This window comes from Anguilla rostrata, chromosome 16 (assembly GCF_018555375.3).
Source record: "Anguilla rostrata isolate EN2019 chromosome 16, ASM1855537v3, whole genome shotgun sequence".
NCBI classification, from domain to species: Eukaryota; Metazoa; Chordata; class Actinopteri; order Anguilliformes; family Anguillidae; genus Anguilla; species Anguilla rostrata.
In genome coordinates this window covers 26,984,201-27,002,793 of record NC_057948.1, presented here as the reverse complement: position 1 = coordinate 27,002,793, position 18,593 = coordinate 26,984,201, and the positions used below count along the sequence as shown (strand labels likewise).

The window sequence follows — 18,593 nt, the reverse complement described above, 5'->3', positions numbered from 1 at the left end:
AAATGTCACGGCCCCCAAAAAGTTGCGCGGCGCTAACCTGGGCCGAGGAAGAGTTGTCGGGGTGAAGAATGCGAGTCGTGTCAGCGCCAGAAAGGAGATGAAAGCCAAGCGGCCCGCGTCACGTGACCGCTAATAAAAAGATGAAAGGTTCCGAGCCGAGGTTCAGTGGCAGGCCGGGGTTTCACACTCAAATTCCTCACGGCCACAATGCATTCCCCATTAATAAAGAGCCTTAATCACAGTCAGGCATCTTCCGCAGGCATCCGTTTCAGTGCCCTAATAAATTGTGATTTGGGGATGGGGTGGGGTGGTTGAGGGGCCACTGTTAGGGCCTGGCTTTCATTAGCATGTTACATTTGAGCATGATTTGGAGTTTGTGTGATATAGCAGGGCTTTAATGAGTGCTCCGTAGATGTTCATAAGATTTATGAATTGAACTTTTAACATATTGCTGTCATTATGGAGGACAACACAGGTGATTCGTTTGGATTGCACTGGTGTCTTTTTTGTGGTTAGAATCTTCCTGTATAAGTCGGGGATTGTCAGTGTTTTGGTTTTTTTTTTTGATTCCCTTGAATCAAGAGAACACATTTAGCAGTGCTTTGTGCCAGTGTCATCAGATAGATACAGTACTGAACACGTGTGCCTGTTGAGTTGCAGTGAATGTTTTCCTCTGCCTGGCATCTGTGCAGGCCTGACTTGTGGACTGTGGTGTGCAAGGAGGTGGTGATTGGCATTGAGTGCTGTGAAGGAGAGCACCTGCTCATCAGCACTCTCCTGAACTGATAGCAGAGGCTGTGGGAGAAAATTATGATAGGCTGTTCCAAACTATGAATAAAGGCAGGGGGAACGGGGACCAGAAAGTCCCTTAATTAGGGTGCTGTTTCACCACCATTTGTGATTAAAATGCAGTTTCAGACCTCTTTTCTTTTGCACTTTTAATGAATAATCAGACATCACAGTTCTAGAGAATACACTTCTCCTTACTGTCACTTAATGCTGATGCCTCCCTCAGAATTGCATGTGGACATCGCTGAAGACAGCACTGCGCATGAAACCATCATTAGGGTGATTCGTCTTGGTCCCTGAAGCTTCCATCTCACTGAAGCTGCCAAAAGCCCCAACAATCACCCATAATTGAAGTCTCATTTTTGCAATTGTGTTAGCCGTAATTATCCCCAACTCGATCTATGCATGCTGGGATGCCAATTGCTTAATGAATAGATGAGCCACACTTGTGTGGAAGCCTCTCATTTTATATCCTTGTTTTCCCTCATTTATCCAAGCGCGTTCTTCTCTTCTGTTAACCACCTGTAACAATGCGCTGTAACAAAACAGATGTCGATTTTTTTTGTTTTTTTTACAAGTTACGTGGGTGATTGCATGTGAATACACAAAACATTTGATTGCTATTTTTCCTCCAAAATGCACCTGTTTGCAGCACTTGAGAAGAGAGCAGCTGTTTCATGTGCTCCGTTGCCTTTCACAACATACAAGGGATTGGGGCGCACTGCTCCTCTGGAGTCCAGACTCTAAACATCCTTTATGTGCGCAGAGGCACCGCCCTGTGACTCAGGAGTCTGCGGTGGAGCCAGCTCTCAATGTCTGGCGCTGGTCTGGCCCTCCGGGGACCTGTGAGGGGGGCGGACTGTGTCACGTTACACAAAGGCCGAATTCCCCGAGAGCAAAAGAGATCCTTCTTCCTCTGGAAGCAGAGCATAAAATAGGTGATTACCTCAAGCTCGTAATACGGGCCTCCCATGCCAGGCGATACTCACCCCTTCAGTCAAGATGTATTAACCTGTAATTGACGGACGATAAGGAAATTCAAAACTAAACCATAAACAGGTTTTAAAAAAAGAGTCAGACTAACAAATGCTTGCGATGCTGTAATGTAAGTTTTGGATGATATAGTAGTAGACTGGACTAGTTCCTTCTGTCCAGCTCATACTTTAAGCAAGATCATAGAGGTATTCGGTGAGAGGTAGGCAAAAGTTTTAAACAGTTTCCCACAACTCATCCATTTAAAAATCTCCTATTTGAAAGAATTAGGTTACTTTTTTTCGTTTTCGTAGGCCTCAGAGCCATGCAGCCTGGCGTAATGTGATGAGTTCTCGGTTTTGAAAAGCCCCAGTAAATGTTGCCCCACTCGTATGACACAAGGGTATTTCTTTTGTTTCCAACCACACAAACGCACCATATAACAATGTCCAATTTGTCTCAATAGTATAAAAGTAAAAGGGTTGGATAATAATTATTCCTGAAAGAGCTTATTTACAGAAACAGGTGAATTGCATTAATTTATATATTGTAGTTATTGGTAATCTGTGACATATGCTGTCTAGCTATTTAGCATACAACAAAATCTAATCTTACAGAAGTATAAAGTGAACAAGAAATTTACCCAAGATGATTGTTATCACCAATGGTTTACATATCATGGCAAGTTGAGCAATACAGACATAGACAGAAGATATATAGGACTTGCTCTTCTATTACACTCCAAAATGTGAGATTGTGTATCAGCAATGTCAAATTGATATCTGTTGGGCTGCTCGCTTACTAAAATGGCAGTTCTATGCCGCAATTTGTAAATCTTGGTTTCTTGGCAAGTTATGCAGTGAATGTCAAGGTGTCCAATACGTGCCAATTATAGTCAAGCACTCCTGTGTGCTATGAGAACAATGGACAAAGTAAGCGTTTACAATGAAATACACATTCAATTTGAAACAGAAAAAGACTTATGAACATTCCTACAGGTGAAGCTCACGAGAGAAACTCTAAAAGAATAAAACTAAACTAAGGGTCATGGGAAATTTGAAGAAACTGAGGTATAGTACTGCCAAAAAAGAGATAAATAAAAGGCTGTCGGGAATGCTGGCAGAAATCACCAGAAGCCTCATTTAAAACCTGATTGTCAGAGAGGTCAAAAAGCCCCATGAGAAGACAGCCAGGACAATATCATAGCGACCCCCTGACAAGCAGCAATGCAAACCCAGACCACCCAGAATGAAGGTTCCTGAGGGGGTATAATAATAGCAATATGATAACTCCTGCCTGCAGACTTACTAACCTTTAGATTGGACTAACCATGGGAATCTGGAGCAGAATCTGGCTTGACTTGGTGGCCTCATTTTACTACAAGTGCACCGATATTTAACATATATTATAGTGATATCGCTCAGAAATGTATAAATCATGTTTCTTCTATGCTGATTCCAAGGCACTCTTTTAAAATGTAAGCTCAGAATGTCAAAGAAAAAATTATCCAGAAAGGTTCAGTGACATTAAATTTTGGGATTTTACCAATATTTATTTTGCCATAACTTTGTTGTTTACTATGTCATTGACATTTCAATGGCATTGTGATTTTGTGTGTAACAATGTAATAAAATTACACATTTTCAAGCTTCAGCGAGGAGTAGGCAGAAACAGTAATCAGACCAATTGGACTACAATGGATTAGGCTATTTTGGCTGCACTAACATGAAAAGTTCCTTGGAACATGCCAAAGTGCTTGCTTTGCAGTAATTAATATGATTTGTGTGATTTATTTATTGTTGAAAAATATCATCTACATTTCAAATTAGTGCCATTATTTTACAGTAACAAAGTAAAATAGACAGTTTACCTCCTTTATGTTCACATAGTACCACCAAGGGGAAAATGTAAGATATTACACAATTTGTCAGTGGAATTTGGCACAGTAGTGCATTGGGCAGCACTGTCTCCTCAAAGCAAGAAGGTCTCAGGTTTGAATCCCAGCTGGGACCTTTCTGTGTGGAGTTTGCATGCTCTCCTCGTGTCTGTGTGGGTTTCCTCCCACAGTCAAAGGACATGGAGGTCAGGACACTCTACATTGTCCATAAGTATGAGTGCAGGAGTGATGGTCTGATGTCCTGCAAGGGTTTGGCGACTTGTCCAGGGTGTATTCCTGCCTCTCACCCAATGCATGCTGGGATAGGCTCCAGCTAGACAATGGATGGATGGGAACAGTGGGAACACTGTGAATGGTGTGTTATGGTGGTCAAGGGGAGCTGACAGGCCAAAGGCGAGAAAAGGAAAAATTTCAAGTATCTCTCAGGAGAAGATAAATTAGGAGCTGCGGATAGACCACAGCTGGCCAGTCTCAGGCCAACAAAGACTCTACGGCTCCCGGCAGACACCTCCGTGAACTTGGAGGTCTCTTCAAGAGGTGGAGGAGTGGAGTGGATCCCGAGCTCCTTGGCTCACGAAATGGAATGTGAGATGTTGCCATAGTGAGTGCAGTGACGGGGGTGTGAGGACTCATAGCTGGGGGGCAAGCGTAGAAGATCGACCTAAGTAAAACTGATTGACAAGACAACTAATAAAGCAAGCAAAGGAATTTCAGAGCCTACAGTGTGATTGTCCAAGAGACGTCCCACCGACCTGGGCTGCTTTGGGATTTTTCCCTTCTGTGTAGCTGATAGTCAGTTTTACACCGTAAGGGCAACAGCACGCAGAAAGCACTTGGACTTGTGGTTAAATGTGTTTCCCGCAGAAATTTAACTCTAATGACAAAAAAATAATGACAAAAATACTAAGGAAAATATTTACACACTATGGGGTTGTTAAGATGTGTGGAGCCATAGAATGTTTTATTATGGAATTTAATATATAAATTAGAACATATAAAAATATTTTACTTGTTATTGCAAAGATAACACAATTCCATTTGAGACAAGAATGTACTGTATATGAGTGTGTGTTATGCATTACAAATCTGTTTTTTAAAAATTCCTTTAGGCACTAGTTACAACATGTTCCTTTCCAGATTGAACAGCAAGAGAACATTCATCAACAGATCCTCAGGGATTCTTCTACTCTGTGGCTCTATAACAAAATTCATTATGTTTCTTCCTTCAAAAGTCTGGTATTACAAAGAAAAACGTACTTTGAACTAATGTATTGTTGCCAAGCAACAAGACTGCTTGACCATCAGTAGCCTCTGGGGTCCTTGGAATTGTCTGTGCCATAGATACAGGATAGATACTGTAGTACAGTAGTGAGCTGAATGATTCTGGAAAGCAGAAATGACTCTAGTATTATGCATCCTAACATTCTAAGGTGTATACTGCAAATAACCTTCATTTAAAACACTAGTGTGTGGTTATTTTGAGTGGTACTGAGATGTCAAACTGCTTTAATGTGATTTGACACAAATGTATTCATTTTGATTATAAGTATAGTCACATAAATAATAAAATGTTCCTGAAACAGTATATTAAAATGTTGGCATGCATGATATGTGAAGATTATGGACATGAGTCAAGACTGTCGATTACTTTCTAAGCAAAGTGTGTGCACCTTCGGTCATTGAGATTATTTGCTTAGGATTTTGCGCCACCTAGTGCCTACGAAGAATCACATTCCTTCCATTTCAGCAATGCCTTACTTTCGCCCATCCATTTTATTATATGAAATACCTCAATGCAAATCTAAATTCAGAACTTGTAGCAGCAGCAAGGAATTCTGGATGTGCTTATAAAAAGCTATGCCACAATACATTTCAATTTTCTCCCTGGAAAACCACGATATGGGACTCCATATTATTTTAAGAGCAAATTCTGTCTTGAACTGAAATTTTCATAGATGGAACTCCTTACTTCAGTGACTTGAATAGTGACCAGCATCTGCTCAGGTGAATCACACTGGAAGTGTAGTCTTCCCAGTCATAAATGGGGAATACAGTGATCACCCACACTCACAACAGTTTATCGTTTAGGAACATGTAAAGCATTTTGAGCTCTAGAACATGTACGTAAGGAACACTTTTCCCTCATATGGGACAAAAAAAAAACATATAACACAGAAATAATAAGTACACAAGTCTCAAAACACCATGACACTGTCAGCCTTAATTTTTATGCAAATTTATATTACCAAATCAGTTAAAATTATGTTCCATCTGTGTTCACCGAATAGAGTAAAGCTGCACTAAATCATCCAGATTTCTTTTTGTGGACATTACATTAACATAAAAAATTATTTCCTTGTGCTCAGGTATATGCACAAAACTTCCCCTTCAATTAACTGTTGCTCAGCCAATAAAAATAAGCTTGTATTGCACCCCACCTAGTGGTGTTGTTCAGACTCACATGTTTCAGACTCAACACTACTTTCTCTGAACACAAGTCATGCTGGTATCCATTTTGGCTTCACCATGAGCAGTGGATAAAGAGACCAATATCAAGCTGTAAAGTGACAAGCAAACATTTATTTCTTCACTAGGTAAAGAGTGGGGTAGGTGTGGTTTAACATTAGCACACTTAATCAAGTACAGTAAAGTCTCACGATTCACTAGACATCAGTTACACAAACAGGAGATTGATTACACACGTAAAGTGCTCAGCTTCTCAGACAGCTAAGTGGCTATGTTGTCAGGTCCTTGCACTGGTGATTGCCATGGGGCAGTGGGGAGGGGTCGCTGGAGCTCAAGCGTAGTTTTTCTTGATGAAGCTGATGAGCCCGTTGGTGGAGGAGTCGTGAGTCTGCACCTCGCTGTCATCCTGGAGCTCGGGTTCGATCTTCTTGGCCAGCTGCTTCCCCAGCTCCACTCTGTTCCGAGGAAATAAAAATGAGACCACCTCAGGCTTTAAAAATGATTAGATCGATTGCTGATATAGAAACTCCGTGGAGCGTAACTGAACTCATTTCTACACTGAGCCATGTTAATTCCAGAGAGATCCTGCGCTGCTACTCACCCCCACTGGTCGTAACTGTTGATCTCCCACATAACGCCCTGCACGAAGATCTTGTGCTCATACATGGCTGCAAATCACGAACAGCAACAGAATAAGAGGAGACGGTAGAACTGCCAAAGACTCAAGCACCAACACATCACACACACATCATACCATGCCCTTCAACAGAGTATCACACTCATTAGTCTGCACTCAGGATAAGATGACCAAAACAAAATATAACGCTAGCGAAATGGGTGCAAGTTGACTGGTCAATGATAGCCATATTTGGAACTTACCAACAAGCGCTCCAAGAATGAAAGGGGTCAACTTCTTGAACACAATGGAATTGGTTGGTTTGTTCCCTTCGAATACCTGCAATAAGAAACGGACCAAGACTTACAACCTGTTTTTTTAGTAGATATCCAGCATCTTATCATCTAAAATGTATACAAGAACAGAAACCACATTACTTGATCCTTGGTTCGCCATTCTAATATGACACTGACCTCAATCTCGACTTAGCAGAAGCCACATTTGTTTTCATTTTTTCCCTTAAGAACACAATACCAATCAGAGTTCTAAAAAGCAATGCCTAATGTATGTGTACTAATCCAGGTGCGTGTGCTTTGCTCAGGTTCCCTCTCTCCACGCACTTTGTGCGGCAGCAGCTTCTCCAGAGGCTCCCCGCTCATTCCGCTGGCCTCCAGCTCCTTGCGAGCCTCCTCGGGGGTCTTTCCCCGCATCAGGGCCTCAGTCTGGGCCAGGAAGTTGGCGATCAGAATCTGCACGTAGAAAACGCAACGCGAGCCAGTCAAACTCTGCTAATCGTCAATAATCAGGAGGGTTGACCACCTTACAAATTGCTGCAGCTGAAATCATCTTTAAGAGAATATACTGGACTATACTACAAGTATTAATAACTTTGCTTAAATATAAGCACAGTACGGTACATTCAAATACCCAAGGTGAAAGAATGCACTTAAACACTATCTCCCATGAGTTTACACAACATTGACAGATTGAATGACAAGCACAGAAGAACTGGACTGTCTGGTGTGTTGAAGCCAGTGGCTAATACAGTGTTGATCTTTGCTTAAAAGCAGAGCTGAGGATGTGGGCGGACCTTATGGTGCAGGTTGTCTCTGATTGGGTGCTGGGTTTGAGCAGGGATGAGGAAGTCAGCAGGAATCATGCGTGTTCCTGTGGAGGGAGAGAGAAAGGCAGCGTTGTGTCAGCTCACCCCTGAGCTACAGCTACAGGTGCTTAACATACTCAAACAGCAAGCCCCATGACTCTCATATGCATTTCAGACAGAGTGCCCCATTCTTTTTCCCTCAGGCTGGAGCCCACGCCCCTTGGGAGCGCACCTTGATGAATGAGCTGGTAGAAGGCGTGCTGGCCGTTGGTCCCGGGTTCGCCCCACACAATAGGGCCGGTGTGGTAGTTCACGCGTGTGCCCTGGCTGGTGATGTATTTGCCATTGGATTCCATATCGCCCTGTGGGAAGCATATCATTCAGTGTCAGAGGGCTACACGTTCTATTTAACCTGTTTGTGCTCAACTAATAACTAATATCTGAACAGCTGCAGCAAGCCAGTTTTCTGTTCTAGGGATGGGTACAAGTAATGGTTCGATCGATTACTCGTTGGATAAAGATATACTTTTATTGAACCCCGTGGGGTAATTTGTCCCATATTTGACCCATCCTAGTTACTTAGGAGCAGTGGGCAGCAGTAGTGGGATATGTGCCTACTAGTCACTGCATCCATTAATTTATCATATGTAAAAGAAGAAAAAACACATTAAAATAGAAAATATTTCTTTATCTAGTATGAACAGAATAAAGCAAATATATATTTTTAAACGCATGTTTTGATGACAATTATGCTTTTTTCTGGTAAGCCGTTGTATAAGTAATGGTAAGCGAGATATAGGGCAGAGCATTACGCAGTTTGAATGCCCTGTACTGAGCCCAATCCGTTGAGTCAGCCAAGTCATTGTATATTGGTTTATATTTGTGAGAATAAAATTATCTGTATCATATCTGACACTGGCTGTGACTGTATTGACACAATAGGCTGGAAAATGGAAAAATTTGGGCACTGATCTGTGAAATGATTAAAAATCACCATTCGTATTCTGTGTAGTGAGTGGTGTTGCCAAGCCTTCCTGCAGTCCCTACTGAGCATGCTCATCAGCCCTGCTGAGCGGCACATGGCACTCCCCAGTCGCCTTCCGGCAGACTGACCTGCTGGAAGTATGCAGCGAAGCGGTGCATGTACTGGTCATAGGGCAGCATGGCGTGGGTCTCAGCCTGGAAGAAGTTGATGTACCAGACTCCCAGAATGGCCAGGAGCACGGGCACATTGGCCTCCAGGGGAGTGCGGCGGAAGTGGTTATCCTGAGAGAGAAGCAGGGGCAATGCAGAGGCTTCAGCCGACGGGGTTGGACTACATATCCTCCACTATCAAGTGTAGCAGGTATGAGATCCAACATAACATCACAGCACAGGAAGTGGCTTTCAGGCATAATGGAGAATCATGGTACTCTGTACACCTCCTGCAGTTAAAGTTTCATACAGTCGATGGTATGATGTTAAAACAAATGTAAACTGTGTGAAAACTAGAATATGCATTTGAAAAGGACAGGATCAAGCAAAGTGGCATCTAGCATGTTATTCAACAGGATTTAATGAATGGAGTTCTGCCTACCATCCAGTGGGCTCCACTGAGCAGCTGCTCAAAGTTGTCAAATCCTGAAGAAGTACAAGAAAAATGACATTAAGGGGAATCATTATGACCCTTCTTACAATTACTCAGAATTCACCATATAATCTGGGGCCACAGAGCCTACACACCAAGGTGACCGACTTCCTTTTCACAAAATAAAACATGTATCTATATTTTCTGAGTGCAACAATGAAGGCCAGCTTTTGAATCCATGCAGGTTGTAGAGCAATTCTAATAAACAACATGTAAAAGATGCTACAGCATTAGAGAAAAAGACCTACTCTTAGGAAACACATACCAATGTGCAATGCGATGGACAGTCCAATAGCAGACCACAGGGAATAACGACCACCAACCCACTAAAAATATGAAATTTTTATATTATTAACAACATATAGAACAGTTACATTTCTTTTACATATTCCCAATCCCCCAATCAAACAGGAATGCTCATAAGAAACTGTCAGCTTGTCCCATAGTGGCAGCATCTACCATCATTTCAGAAGGGTACCAGCCAACTGCTGACTATCTAACTGGCACAGCCAGCACAGATACCTAATAAATTAAAGGAACTGTGTGATAAGGCAAGATACAGTGTGATTAGGCAAGATTGCCCCTGCCTTTCAAAGAAATTGCAACATTTTCATATAACACTCAGTTCTTATGCATCCCCACATTCCATAATAAAATAAACAGTGACAAAGATAAGCCGAATTTACAGATGGTGTACTCAAATAGAATATCTTCATTGAATAAGGAAAGGAATGTGAATAAACACTATCCCTTCATGTAAAATAAAGGCAGTATTTCTTAATATACTTTAGATATCATGTTTTCACACAGTAAAGATCTTTACTGCCACAAACTGCTGAAATTTTAAAGATATAATTTTAAAATGTTCCTGGCTCTCCAGGCAGTTAACCCCCAACTACATACCCTCCTGTTTAATGGTTTTTCCAAGTACTTTCATTGCAAGTAATGCGAGCTACAATGAACTGTAATATACCACATGGAAATGGACATAAATTGCATCTCAGCACCAATACTTGTTAATTAACAAGCAGCTAAATGCAGTGCTTTGGTCTCTACAAGAGGTAAAACCACAAATAATAATAACATATAGCCATGATACCATACTAACATAAGACAGACCCAGAAACTGTCAGCCCATTTACAGACACCTACTTCACCGGTCAAAGAGTCTATGCTATTCATAGCTATTTCCCCTGGCTTAATCAGGAGTCCCTCACATCATTACACATACAGTACAATGCACTTACATCCCAGAACTCAAACATGTTGTCGGTGTTAATCCCAAAGTCCTTCACTTTTGGCTAAAAGAAAACCAGAAGACACAAGGTAAGTAAAACCAATTCATTAAGCAAAATATGCAGCCAACGCACTGAACTGAAATAGTGAAAAGTAGAGAACTCACAGCATTAGTGGAGAGAGCCACAAAGTGCTTGGCCACTGAAGATTTCTGTAGAGTAAAGGTTTGGTTAAAATGTGAGTTTGCACACGGTGATGTGTCTGAATCCACTTACTTTCCCCTCACAGAGAAAAGCAGGCTACTCACATCCTGAAAATTCTGCAGGAGCCACTCCTTGGCAGTCTCTGCATTGGTGATGGTCTCTTGAGTGGTGAATGTCTGAAAGGAACAGTGGACGGTGACTGAGGTTAGATTACAAACGGGAGAAAAGGCCACGGTTAGCGGAACTGGTAGCGGCATGCCATTACTCTAGCAGCTAAGATTCACTCTGTTCTTGCAGGCTTCTCAATGCCAGTGAATGGAAGGGAGTGGTATGCTCCAAAAATTTTCTACCTGCCCTATATTTGGCTGCACCTTTACCAGGAGGGTAATGAAAAAACTAAGGGCTTTGTGCTGAAAGGCTAACTTGTCTCAGCACGCGAAGATGCAGTGGAATAGACATGCCTCAGTCTGAATGGAAAGTTCCTCTATATTAAAAATGTAAAGGTTTACAGAAGAAAAAATTGAAAATGGATAGAAGTTATTTCACTGCAAACTAAAGTTATTTCCATAAAGATATAGTCTTTAGACTATAGATTGGGAAATATGCTTTTTGACTTTCTTACCCATAGTTTGATGATAAGATACCAATTTCATCCTTGTGCGTCCAGTACAAAAATGTAACACAATATTTATGGGCGGCATGCTAACTGAGCTACCACTATGAACGGCTGCTGGCTTATGACAGAACGGATCACATATGTCCTCTCTCTCCAGTACTCAGAGTCAGGCAGCAGACGTGCATGTGTTTGGAGGGAGGGGTTTTGGAGGGAGAGCAGAGGGCAGAGAGTGGGAGGTGATAGAACTCCCCCACCCGCCAAAAAATAAATCTAGCTCTCTCTTGCTCGTTGTTCCAAACTTACATACTGCAGAGTAACGAAAAACTTCAGCTTCTGGACTTATAACACACATTCTTAACTAGCATTACCTGCTAGAGGGAAAGTCCTCTTAGAAAACTGAGTGAGATGGATGAAGCCTCATACCTTAGAAGCAATGATAAAAAGCGTGGACTCAGGATTCAGGTCAGCCAGGGTCTTGGCCATGTGCGTTCCATCGATGTTGGATACGAACCAGACACGGGGGCCTCCCTTGGAGTAGGGCTTCAGAGCTTCAGTAACCATCAGAGGGCCCTGTTATATGGCACAAAGCACTTAACACACCAGGCTGAGGCTAACACACAAATAAGCCCTTTTCCACTCAGTCCTCTAATGCAATATTTATAAAATAAATATTGGTTTATCAGAAAGTGTGCCAGATTGCACAAATCATACTCACTAGGTCAGATCCCCCAATGCCCACATTAACAACATCCGTGATGGCCTGTCCAGTGAAGCCCTTCCATTCTCCACTGCGTACTTTCTGCTCCCAGAAACAAGACAGATACGTTATATAAATCAGTCTGTGATTGCACTCTAAATAATCATGATATTATGACAATGATAATAAATCCAAGCCAGCTGTTGCTTACGTGGCAGAAGTTCTTCATCTTCTCCAGGACCCTGTTAACCTCAGGCATTACGTCTGTCCCGCCAACATGGATGGGGGTGTTGGACCGGTTCCGCAGAGCAGTGTGGAGAACGGCGCGGCCCTAGTAAGACCAGACAGCTTCTAGAATTAGGAAGTGTCAAGTGTGCACTGTTCCTCCTGTTCTAGAAAAGGGCTGTGCTCAAGTGTGCACCGCAATGAAGTACCACAGAAGTGGTTTCATAAGACAAAGGCGTCGACAAGACAAATCTATCATAGATAATTTAGCAACCGAGCGTGCATCTCCCTGAGACTAATTCGTTCAGAACCAGTGAACTAGAAGTGCTAGTTAATGGTGTAAATGCTGCTCAACAAATAGGAAGGCAAATGGAGAGTCAAACTCCTGCATTGATCTAAACATCAGTTTTGCTCAAATTGGCTGAAATGCCATATACATATAGCATCATATTACAGTGCAGTGTCTAGGATTATTATTTACACTCATTTTCATTTTAAACCCCAATTTGTATAGACCACAAATTAAACATATGTTTGTTCAGCATGAGACTGTGTTTCAAATAGCTATATGTACAGTCCTTCGGCATCAACTGATTGGCAACGAAAGGTTCTTTTTGAAAAATATGACGAAACCTCTGTCAGAATTTGTAACACATCCAGCTAAGTATCCATTCTCAATGCAGTGACGTGTCCCACACTCTGGAGCCTGACTATGACAGTGCTGACTATGCTGGCAGTGGCAGCCCCACAGAGAAGTGTGTATTTGGCCACAGCACTGCACAGGGAAGGAGGGCTTCATCATGAAAGAGACCGCTGGTCTGCAGGCTAACTGCACCAGACGCATAAATAGCACAATGACTGTGCAGCTCATTTGAAGCACTGCAGTGTGATAAGAGCATCCCTAACTACACACATGTAACACACGCATTCGATTTGAAGGAGGACTTTACAGAGATGTGTTGGGCCAGCAAATACAGCTGGCCATTTGAGATTGAGAGAAAGAAAAAACGGGGGATTAAAAGACATTTAAAAAGAGATGAGCATTACATTAAGATGGTATACTAGGAGTCAATTTCAGTGTGCACTAGTTTAGGGACTGTACTTGCTTTCAGTGTTTCTATGCAAACTGACAGTGAAAGTGAGAGCTGACAGTAAAAATGTCAAAGAAAGTAAACCTCAGTGAAGTTGATCTTCTCTCCAGTGAACATCTTCTCCCGAGCGGCCTCCACTCCCCTCGACTTTGCCTGTGCAAAAACACACAAAAAACATCACCCAACGACACATGGCCCACAGACCTGTATTTTCAATGCAAATGAAATTAAATCCAATTATTTAAACTAGACAGAAGAGTATGGTGTGTGCTGTTTGTCTTTAGATGCAAGCAATCTGAAGATTTAATGCAAAACCATAGAGTCATTCATGGACATATGCATGAAGCATATTTTTCAAGCAGATTTTCTGGATAACCAGTAATATTTTGCATACCTCAGAATTGCATACTTTGTTGTGGGTAACAAGCAGACAGTTTTAAAAGTTGTATTTTCTGAATTAGTGCACATGCAAGGGCAGGACCATAAGACCCTAATAATCAGGCAGTGGTCTTAAGCTAATAAGACATGACAGCTCAAGTATCTGTTCGCATGGTGTCTGCAGTACACAGTTACATCGCCACTCTGTCCATCTGAATGGAGACCACCCAAATTTCACTTTTCAAGCAGAGCAGAAATGTTGCTTCAATAAGAGATGCTATATAAATCACTTTTCTATGGATGTGTATGTATCACTGAAATTAAAACTAAATTCTTCCTAGCTGTCAGCCATATGGTTCAGTAGTTTGCATATGCATGCCGTGAATATTTTTACTTTCAGTCAATTGTGTAACTTGCAGTTTGGTTATTACCATGGCAATCAACATCTTCATGACTTCCTCATTAATGAGATTCTTCGAGTAATCGATCAAGATGTCTCCATCATCGGTGTTCAGTGTTGTACTGTCCAGACAAGGAAACAGAATTGCAAAAGAATATAATTTCACATTTTTGCCCATATAATACAGTATTGTCAACCCAATAAGTACCCGAACCTTCAGCTTATCTCTCATTGAAACGTGAGCCCCCACATGACCACGCGTTGACGTTACTAGGACGAAGTACACATTGCGACACCACTGCAAAATCGTGCCAATGTATCCCATCTTCCGCATATTTACACAGCAGCGTGCATCCACCCACTACACTTACAGTATTTCACAGGGGTTAAATACTAGATGTTATTGTACTCCACTCCAACATAAGTAGATATATTGTGTCGCTGCTGCTAGAATAAGGAAGTGTCAAGAGTGCAGGGTACCCCATGTTCTAGCAGCAGCCAGGATGTGCTCAAGTGCACGTAGCACTGGCACCGCCAGAATCAATGGCTTACCGCATTAAAGCTCGGTTTCGTAAGACAAAGGCGTGTGTGACAAATCTATCGTAGATAATTTTGCAAACAACCATGCATCCCGGGGACTAATGAGTTAATAACCAGCACTCATTAATGTTGTAATTATTGTGCGAGAAATAGGAAGGCGAATGGAGGGCCAGATGAAATTAATGTTCCTCGTTAGCCAACGGCTATTAAGCGAACTAGCAAGAAAGCTACCGTCAATGAGGCCCAGTGTGCGTGACTGCCAAGAATAAAACAAAGAACTGGGCAAGCTACCATAAATGTGAGTTTTCCAAGTGAAGAAAATCTGTCGTTTTAAATAATATAATATTATTCTACGATTATTCGAATATTTTGCAGATGTTGTAAGACGGCAGTGATATGACTGTAACCAACTGTGCTCATCCTTATATAATGGTAACTCGCTTGGCCTCTAGTTATGCAGCTTTTTTACGCCGCCTTACCGAAAAAACGTCTGCCAAATGCCTGAATTGTAACTGTTATGAGACCAGCACGGAACTGAAACGTTAGACCTTGTTAGCATGACCTTTATAGCTAGCTAGCCAGTTATCATCGGTTACTGATGGATTTACACCACAGGTATTTCAATGCATTATTAAGATTTAACAGTTGAAAACAGAGTGACATGTATGGTCAGCTTCTTGCAAGATTAGATTAATAAATAAATGGTCAGGTGACTGCCTAGCCGCTTCCAAAGTAGACGTTTTTAACTAGCTAGCTAGCAACCCTTTATGCCCCCGCCCACATTGTGCTCTGGCACGTTCATCGAAATGACAAATACCTATAATCTCGGTAGCTGGCTGGTAACTGCATGAACTATCTTGCTAGTAAATAGTGTTTTCCTCAGTATAACATTCAAACATAAACTATTTAGCTATGTCGTTGCTTATAGTTATGCCAGCTAGTTCTATGGCAAGACAACGATGATGCTCTAGCAAGCTTCTCTATCTAGCTTAGCAACTTCCCGTCACGAAAATGGCAAAATACAGAAATGTCGCCTTGTCAAATGATTGGTTATTTTACATTTATCAACATGTGAACAGATAGCATCTAATCGTGGTTAACAACTGATGTTAGACTGTGTTTTAAAATTAGACTACACCGTGGAAGCTGTCGGTGTGACAGTGTTAATTATGTTACCTGAACTTGCTGAATCGATCCTTATCGGCCTCAAACATCTGCCTCATGTTAAGGTTGCCAGCGTTGGATCTGTACCATTGTTCCAATTTCTTGTAGTTCGGATCACTTGTGAGACCCATGATGTCGAGAAGATGCAGCGGTCCTATCTGCACACCTATACAGCAGCTAAGCGAGGCTCAGGCTGGGAACGGGAGAGAATGAAGGGCAAGGCGAACAGGAAATAATCTGACTGTTCTGCTCCAATAGTAGTGCTCAAGTGTGCCCCTCCCATGATGACACCGCAACAGTATGGAGCACGGACTTGTTGCACTCTTTCCTCGCATACTCTACGACCTGCCATAGGATTGGTGTACCTGTATCATTTTATATACCGCGACCAATAATATACATTTGCTGATGTGAGCAGAGGGAAAGTAAGTGTGACTTAGGCCATCAGGATAATAATAATAAAAATACGGCTTGTTGAATGCAACTCATGAGAAAAGGAAGGTTGGAAGTTGTGTAACTTTCCTGCACATTTCCGATGAAAACCAGCAATAGGCATGCATTTAGAAACACAGTAAAATGGCCACACATTAATAGTGCCCTACTGGGCTACTGAAGTGGCTGAATGTTGAACAATGTAAATGTATAAACTTGAAATAAAACGACAAAAAAAAATGAATACACTTAAGATTGTAAAACATTTCCTGGGGATAGATATGCAATACTAAAAGTGAAAAATGCCACCAAGACACAAGATAACATTATTTAGAAAAATTAAATCATGTTGGCTACAATGAAAACAATAGGTGGACCATTCAGATGAGCATTGGACAATGCTTTGCACTATGAATTGTAAATGACCACAACACTTTGCATTTGAAATGTTCGCTGTTTTGTGGCTTTAATGAAACCAAAAGGTATAAACATGCATGTAAAAAGGGGTCTGTACTGCAATAGATGTATCTGAGTACTTGGGCATCATGCACTGCTTCAGTTGACTAAAATCAGTAATTGTACTGCACTGTCTGCACATCAGTGCTTGTGAACAAGCGCATCGCCAGGGACTTTGGGCCCCAGCACCCCCGGCCACCCCATCCCTACACAATTACAGAACAATTTTTTGACAGCTCCAGCCAATCAAGGTCCTTGGAATTATCCTACTCCCTCACGTACTGCACCCCTGCTTTTGTACCGAAGGCATTTCATATGAACAGAATAAGGGAAGGTGAAAATATATCTGTAGTTTGATTCCACTTGGTTAGGATTGTGTGACATTAAATATTATGTCAACGACCACAGATTTGTCAACAGCTATGATAATGAGCAGAAAGTATGGACTCATTATTTTTATTCAGTCTACTGATGTGTTTTACTCTATGAAATGCTGTATCTTTTTTCTTTCAAATTTCTGTAGGAAAGCACACACAATGACAAGCTCATGCTGTATAGTTACAGATACCTGTAATTTGGCAGCATACCTGCCAACTTTTGACTGCTAAAAGTAATTTTGCTACTGAAGTAAAGGTTCATGTACTGACACATCTGTGGTAAATATTAGACACTTAATGGGGTATAGAGCAGGCTATAAAATTCATTTAAATCACTATCATCTACAATTTACAGCCAGGTACAGAATTTATAAATAGGTATTAGCTAGCGGTAAACAGCTAGGAAGATAGTTGCAGACATTGTTTTGTATTTTCACTAGCACATTTTAACCTTTGACTTTAGAGCAATTCTGCTTCAAAAAGTCAAATCAGTTGCAGGTGCAGTTCATAGCTCATTAAAATAAAATTTTACTACGAGAAAATCGAGTGTATGAAATGAACAATGGTCCAACGTGTAAAATATTTTAGAACACCTTGGGCACTTTAGACTGATTCTTCTAGATGAGCATCGCAAGTATGTACTGTATTATTTTGCCCTTGCTTGTTGTTTATTACAATAAAGATTGATTACAGGGACACACTGCATTTATGGAAATACAGTGTAAATGCAACACAATGAAAGTAAAGCACGCTTTTTAAAACCTATGTTGTTTTATTGTGAAAACATTACTGTTTTTGCCGATACTTCATTCACTAATTTCACACTATATACATGTTTAATATTGCCACTAGGGGGCAGAAAACACCATATGATAAAACAAAATATACATGATTACAGTATCAGGATTCAAAATTTTTATTAAGGCATCGGCTGCTCTACTATTGATTTTATTCTGGTGTGTACACTCCTTAATTGATGATGTGGCAATCTACTATGGAATCTGTATTTAAATAAAATATCTTCATCAAGAAACAGGAAAATCTAACTCTAACTCTAATCTAATCTCCATCAGATATTGTTCAGGATTGTTCCGATAAAGGATTAGTCAAAGTACAAATGGAAACATCTATGAAAGGTACATTTTAAGGCACTAATAGCCTATACATTTTACTGTATACTGTTTGCAACCTGAACATTAAATTCTAAATAAATTATGCATTTAACAGGTGTCAGAGGACATTTATTGAATGACTGAAATGTTAACTATGCATTTTGTCAAATCATTTAAATTAAATACAGATTAAATGA

The 18,593-nt window shown here is 41.1% G+C and overlaps 1 protein-coding gene and 1 long non-coding RNA gene across 2 annotated transcripts; one reads left to right on the top strand and one right to left on the bottom strand.

The window, feature by feature from the left end:
• Positions 1 to 6,218: 6,218 nt before the first annotated feature.
• gpib (glucose-6-phosphate isomerase b) lies at positions 6,219 to 16,167 on the bottom strand. The gene is made up of 18 exons (XM_064312233.1): positions 16,032 to 16,167; positions 14,347 to 14,437; positions 13,622 to 13,690; positions 12,433 to 12,552; positions 12,240 to 12,323; positions 11,948 to 12,094; positions 11,013 to 11,084; positions 10,872 to 10,916; positions 10,717 to 10,770; positions 9,735 to 9,795; positions 9,419 to 9,462; positions 8,956 to 9,108; positions 8,075 to 8,204; positions 7,831 to 7,907; positions 7,361 to 7,489; positions 7,004 to 7,079; positions 6,726 to 6,792; positions 6,219 to 6,579 (listed from the first exon to the last, which is right to left on the bottom strand). The coding sequence occupies exons 1-18, from the start codon at positions 16,148 to 16,150 to the stop codon at positions 6,456 to 6,458; spliced, it is 1,662 nt and encodes a 553-aa protein (XP_064168303.1). The 5' UTR covers positions 16,151 to 16,167; the 3' UTR covers positions 6,219 to 6,455.
• LOC135241672 (uncharacterized) lies at positions 14,657 to 16,800 on the top strand. Its single transcript, XR_010326080.1, has 2 exons — positions 14,657 to 15,153; positions 16,128 to 16,800. It is a non-coding gene; the product is annotated as an uncharacterized LOC135241672 (long non-coding RNA).
• Positions 16,801 to 18,593: the final 1,793 nt, after the last annotated feature.

Excerpts from the sequence above, each read along its gene's own strand:
- gpib (XM_064312233.1), bottom strand. The coding sequence starts at position 16,150 with ATGGGTCTCACAAGTGATCCGAACTACAAGAAATTGGAACAATGGTAC. Across the intron at positions 12,553-13,621 it reads AGAAGATCAACTTCACTGAG|GGCCGCGCCGTTCTCCACAC; the intron begins GTTTACTTTCTT and ends TGGTCTTACTAG. Across the intron at positions 10,917-11,012 it reads TCCTGCAGAATTTTCAGGAT|AAATCTTCAGTGGCCAAGCA; the intron begins GTGAGTAGCCTG and ends TTTACTCTACAG.